Source organism: Otolemur garnettii, unplaced genomic scaffold (genome assembly GCF_000181295.1).
Source record: "Otolemur garnettii isolate 467f Iridium unplaced genomic scaffold, OtoGar3 scaffold00022, whole genome shotgun sequence".
NCBI lineage: Eukaryota > Metazoa > Chordata > Mammalia > Primates > Galagidae > Otolemur > Otolemur garnettii.
Genome location: NW_003852417.1, coordinates 16601041 through 16606951, shown reverse-complemented (window position 1 = coordinate 16606951; position 5911 = coordinate 16601041). Strand labels below are relative to the sequence as shown.

The window sequence follows — 5911 nt, the reverse complement described above, 5'->3', positions numbered from 1 at the left end:
AAAAAAAAAAAAAAACAGTCCTCTGTATCAATCATAGAAATCCATTCTTTATTGATATTAAATATCTTAGCCCCTGATTTTTCTCATACAGTGCAGTGAAAATTTGACACAGGAATCTTCCTTGCCAATTCCAGGTCTCATATTACCCTATATGTAGAGCATATCTTTATTTCTGAAGAACTATATGTTTTTTTAAAACCCACGCTAAGTTTAGCTAGTTCCAGGGATTTCTCTTATGAATAAACTCAGGGGGATGTATTAGAATAGTTAAAAATCCTACTGTAACAAATATTGGTACTTTCTAGTGATGTTTTCATAGAGAACCTTCTGGCTTACAGACCACTTGCCTTTTTTCAGGTGTTTTGGAAAACGGGAAACACTGTATTAGGACCATTAGTGAATATACATATGATGATACAGGCTTTTCAAAACCAAGACCACATTGCTATCGTTATTGCAAAGGGATTTTACTCTTAAGTTACTGTGAAATTTTATGAACAGAAGCTTTTAAAAATCAACATAAAAATCCATTGTAAACTTGTTACATATGATAACGATCACGTCCAGCTGGTGGTTTTTATATGCTGGGAAACATGGGTATAGTTGAATGGATAAGGCTGTGGACATGGTGGGTCGGGGGCGCTGGTTCTGCTGGTGGCGTGCAGTATCACTTTGGGTAGTTCCCTTACATTCTTCTACATTTCATCTTTCCAGTTCCTAAATAAGAATTAACGTTACTGTCCCTTCCCCTTCACTTTTCTCACAGTGGTGTATGAGAATATCTGAGACAGATGTGATTGAGCTTCGTAGAATAAACACATGGTAGCACAAATGTTGTTGTAGTGAAAACCAAATGAATGTACTATAATATAGCCGTGTGCACTCTGTTGTTTAGCATAGACAATAAAGTGTTGTTACAACATGCTGATATAAGGACACATTTATGAATTATATTCAAACCAGGTGGCCCCTCACTTTTGCATATGAAAAATTTATTGCAGATGTAGATTTATTTATTTTTTAAGTAATTCTTTCTTCCTTTATTTATGTATTTATTTTTTTGAGACAGAGTTTCACTGTGTCACCCTCGGTAGCATGCTGTGATGTCACAGCTCACAACCTCAAATTCTTGGGCTTACGCTATTCTCCTGCCTCAGCCTCCCAAGTTGCTGGGACTATAGGCGCCCACCACAATACCCAGCTATTTTTTGGTTGCAGTTGTCATTGTTGTTTAGCTGATCTGGGCTGGGCTCGAACCCGCCACCCTAGGTGTATGTGGCTGGTGCTGTAACCACCGTGCTATGGGCGCCAAGCCTGCAGATGTAGATTTAATATGTTAATAGGAAATTAACTTTAGGTTCATTTGTTTGGCTCTGTCTTCATATCCAATAAAATTACTCTGCAGAATGTTTCTACATCTCATTTCCAGATATTTCAGGTTAGTTTTAGCATTCTTCACCTAGCATTGATGGAGTCTTAATTCTATAAAGGAAATAAATCCAGGGTTTCTAAATGCAGTAAAATGTAAGGGCAGAGATCAGTTTACTGGTTGCTTGATATTAATGATATGTTGATTGCTTTTGTGGTTCCAGATAACAATTACTTCTAATGTAATTTATTTTGCAGTGAGGGCCGAGGCAAGCTGACGGTGTTTTCAGTTAAAGCTATGTTAGCAACCATGTGTGGTGGAAAAATGCTGGACAAATTGAGATGTAAGTATTTTCATATATTTGGAAATTTTCATTTTCAAAGTAGAAATTTTGAAGTTTTACATGAATGTTTTAAGAATTTTGGATGAAGCTATATTGAGGTTTTTCTGTTTATTACCATGTCGCTCACTACGCAGCTGCTGGCTCACAGTATGTACATTTTCCAATGGAAAACAATATTGTTAGTGTTTTTTAAAATGAGAAAATGAAATTTAGAACAGTGATGTTGACATTTAAAAAATCCTTTTTAGAGTGCTTTCTATATTATTAATAGTTGTGCTTGAAGTTGCTTATATAGAGGTTTTAGTTAGAAAATAAATATGATTACTTATAACAGATTTGCTTAAGTTTATCTCTTTTCTTTTCTTTTTTTTTGAGACAGAGCCTCAAACTGTCCCCCTGGGTAGAGTGCTGTGACATCATGGCTCACAGCAACCTCCAGCTCCTGGGCTCAAGAGAGTCTCCTGCCTCAGCATCCCACAGGCACCCGCCACAATGCCCGGCTATTTTTTGGTTGCAGCCGTCATTGTTGTTTGGCAGGCCCGGGCTGGATTCAAACCTGCCACCTTAGATGTATGTGGCTGGCGCCTTAGCCACCTGAGCCACAGGCGCCGAGCCATCTCTTAATAGCTGCATTCTGCATCAGATATTTACTAGGATTATACTCTAGTACCTCTCAGTTGTATATAAATTGATAGTCTGGATTTTTTGTTTTGTTTTGTTTAGCAGGCCCTGGTCAGATTCGAACCTGCCACCCTTGGTGCACAAGGCCAGCGCTCTAACCACTGAGCTATGGGCGTCCAGCCATTTTTTTTTTTAAGACAGAGTTTCAAGCTGTTGCCTTGGATAGAGTGCTGTGGTGTCATAGCTCACAGCAACCTCTAACTCTTGGGCTCAAGTGATCCTCTTGCCTCAGTTTTCTATTTTTAGTAGCGAGAGGGTCTCACTTTTTGCTCAGGCTGGTCTCAAACCCATGAGCTCAAGATATCCACATGCCTTGGCTACCACGGTGAGCCACCATACCTGGCTCATGGATTTTTTTCCCCCAGTTATCTTTCCTAATTTTTTTCTTATTCTTTTGACATTTTATTATTCACTTGCTACAATAAGGTTGTTAGATTAAATCACAGGAGATGATAATCATAGTTATTTAATTTTGCTGCTAAAGTTTTTATTTATTCAAACATTACTAACTGCTGAGGATATGCCAAGCATTATGCTGGGGCTTTACATATATTTTCTCATGGAATCCTTAAAATTTCCTTGAGCAGCAGGTGGTATATTGTTCATTTTATAGATGAGTTAGCTGAGGGGGCTGAGCTAGATTTCAACTCAGGCAGTCTAACTTCAGAGCCCTGTTCTGAGATACTTAGTTGTACTCCCCTGTGCTGGTGCTGTAGTGGGAGACACACCTGTAAAATCAGTACAGTGTTTGGAGTGCCATAGTATAAGTAGCTGTGAAAAGAAAAACTTGATGAGACTGAAGTTGTGGGTTTTAATGGAGTATTGAGATACTCTTCGATTTATTTGTTGAAAACATTGAGTTGCCTTATAGCGTTTCTCATAGTGTGGGTTTGGATGATTGTACCCTTGCTTGCATTTTTCCTCTGTGCCTTACTTTCTTTAAATTAAAAGATACAGAAGATCGGCTCGGCACCTGTAGCTCAGGGAGTAGGGCGCCAGCCACATACACCGAGGTTGGCAGGTTTGACCGTGGCCCAGGCCTGCTAAACAACAGTGACAACTGCAACAAAAAAATAGTCTGGCGTTGTGGCGGGCTTCTGTAATCCCAGCTACTCAGTAGGCTGAAGCAAGAGAATTGCTTCAGCCCAAGAGTTTGAGGTTGCTGTGAGCTGTGACGCCATGGCACTCTACCAAGGGCAACATTGTCAGGCTCTGTCTCAAAAAAAAAAAAAAGAAAAAAAGATATAGAGGACCAAATTAAAGTACAATTTTTCTGGCAAGATTATTTCATAGGTGCATTTGTTTTCTGTGCTTTCTCTTACATGTTACCGTGATGTTGAAAATTGGAAAGCTAGATAGCCAACCCACAAGATATAGACTTAGATAGTTTAAAGAAAGATCTTAGATAGATGTATTTGGTCAACTGTCATCCTGTTTATCTTCATTTTGAAATTGCCAACATATTTTTGAAATAATTTTATTATATTGCCAACATAATTTTAAAAATTATTGTTTTATTTAAATACTCTTCTGAGGTTTTTTACATGGTATCTTAAAATATTATTCTTTGGGGCTGAAATTTCTTTCTTTTCTTTAAAATTCAGTATGACTTTCTGAGGAAGAGAATAAGATGAAAAATTATATTTTATGCAAATACAAAGAAAAGGAAAGTTGGAATTTTATCTATTTTTTAATGATGATACCTCATAAAGAACACATATGCCATCTTTATTAGTGTCAGAGACTGGTTGAAAATACAGTAATAGAAAGTTGATTATATAACTGCATGTTCTAGATGACTCTGGAGTCTTTAAATTTCTATGATTAAATCTGTTGCATTTACATAGAGCCAGTTCACATGGCATGTAGTACTTAAAATTTTGCCAAATCATAATTATTGAGTACAAAAATTACTCCAATTCTCTGCTGTAGCTATTAGTGAAAAAGTGCAGATTCTAGTACTACATGAATTAAGGACGGGGACCAGACATGGCCTCTGAACTTCTTAGAGAAACATGAGGTTACTGAGATTCAGCTGGCACAACAGCACACATGCAAAGGCCCAGGTCACGTGTCAGTGTGCCCAGGAGGCCAGGCATCACCTGCAGCTGTGGGTAGACGTGATCCAAACTGTGCCACAGTGCTGGCCTCCATGCTTATCTTACTCATGTTTCAAATGTGGTTTTATCTCTTTCACACTCAAAATAATAGTTTCTCTATCAACTGTAGCTCTGTTTCATTATGTTTATTGTAGTATAGTTTTCTTGGCTTGGATATGAGACATTTGACGTAAGTAATATTTTCAGGTGTTGAAGCTATCTCTACTTTTTAATCAGCCGGGGTGAAAACTGCTTTAAAATGAGGCTCATCCTTTCCATCTTAAACAGAACTTGCTGATTGTAATTTAAGCATTTTCTTCTCTTGGGGATGTCATTTCTGGTGCATTTAGGGCTGATCGTGAAGCTTAGGTTGTTTATCCTTTCTCCTTATATCTTGAGTTTGGTGGTGCTGGGATGTGGCCTTTATCATTAGCTAACATGATGGTATTTTCAATGTAACAGCGTCTAGAAACCTCTCCTTGCTTCTGAAATACTACTTTTAGTATGCTACCGACAGAGAAATCTTTACCAAACTTCTTAGCGTTCTTTTTAAAGTAAAGGTTTAAAATGATGATGATGAGAGGAGCCCTGGGCTTTGTCGGGCGGTTGTCAGTTTGGGCTGTTGTGAGACCCCTTTCCTCCTCGTTTTTCTTGCTCTCGGTCATGTCCTTCTTAGTTGAGGTGTCTGAATAATGGTGCAACCAAAAGAAGATCTAACACTTTATTGTATTATGAAGAGATGTTTGACCATTTATTCATGTTATCCCACCTATTGAGTTCATTGTTTTAGTTTCTCTTAGGTGGTTCTTAGTTGCCCCAGCCTCTCCCTACTGATGGTACTCCCTATTGCTATCTCTGTGAATGTTCCCATTACATAAGGTTTTCTAATTTATAGAATATGTTTTAACATTTCTACTTTTCTTCTTCTTCTTTTTTTTTTTTTTAAACATAGTCTCACTCCCTTGCCCTGGCTGGAGTACAGTGGTGCAATCATAGCTCACTGCAGGCTGCACCCCTGCCTTAAGCAGTCCTCCTGCCTTAGCCTTCTGAGTAGCTGGGATTGCAATCACATGCCACCAAACCTGGCTTTTTTTTTTTTTTTTTAAAAGAGAGAGAGAGGGTCTGGCTATGTTGCTCAAACTGATCTCAAACTCCTGGCCTCACATGATCCTCCTGCCATGGCCTCCTAAGGTGCTAGGATTACAGCCATGAGCCACCATGCCTGGCTTACTTTTCTTCTTTTTATTTTGATCTTTGTGCTCTTTACCTACTTAGGCTATTTCCTACAATGTTTTTCCCTTTTCCTCTTTTTTTTTTAGTTTTAAAAATCTATTTTATTGAAGTATAAATTTATATTCTGTAAAATGTAGCCGTTGTAAGTGTACAGTAAGATGAGCTTTGAAAACCTTATATATTTCC

The 5911-nt window shown here is 38.1% G+C and overlaps 1 protein-coding gene across 7 annotated transcripts in view; it reads left to right on the top strand.

Moving 5' to 3' along the window:
* DTNB (dystrobrevin beta) overlaps positions 1–5911 on the top strand; it is a 240452-nt gene that overhangs the window by 42455 nt on the left and 192086 nt on the right. For 6 of the 7 annotated variants that reach the window (XM_003787445.3, XM_023511873.1, XM_023511870.1 and 3 more), the window contains exon 4: positions 1627–1712. In XM_003787445.3, coding sequence (XP_003787493.1) covers positions 1627–1712 — 86 coding nt within the window. Of the gene's footprint in view, positions 1–1626; positions 1713–5911 lie in introns of those variants that run through there. The other variant, XM_023511872.1, reaches the window with a different exon arrangement.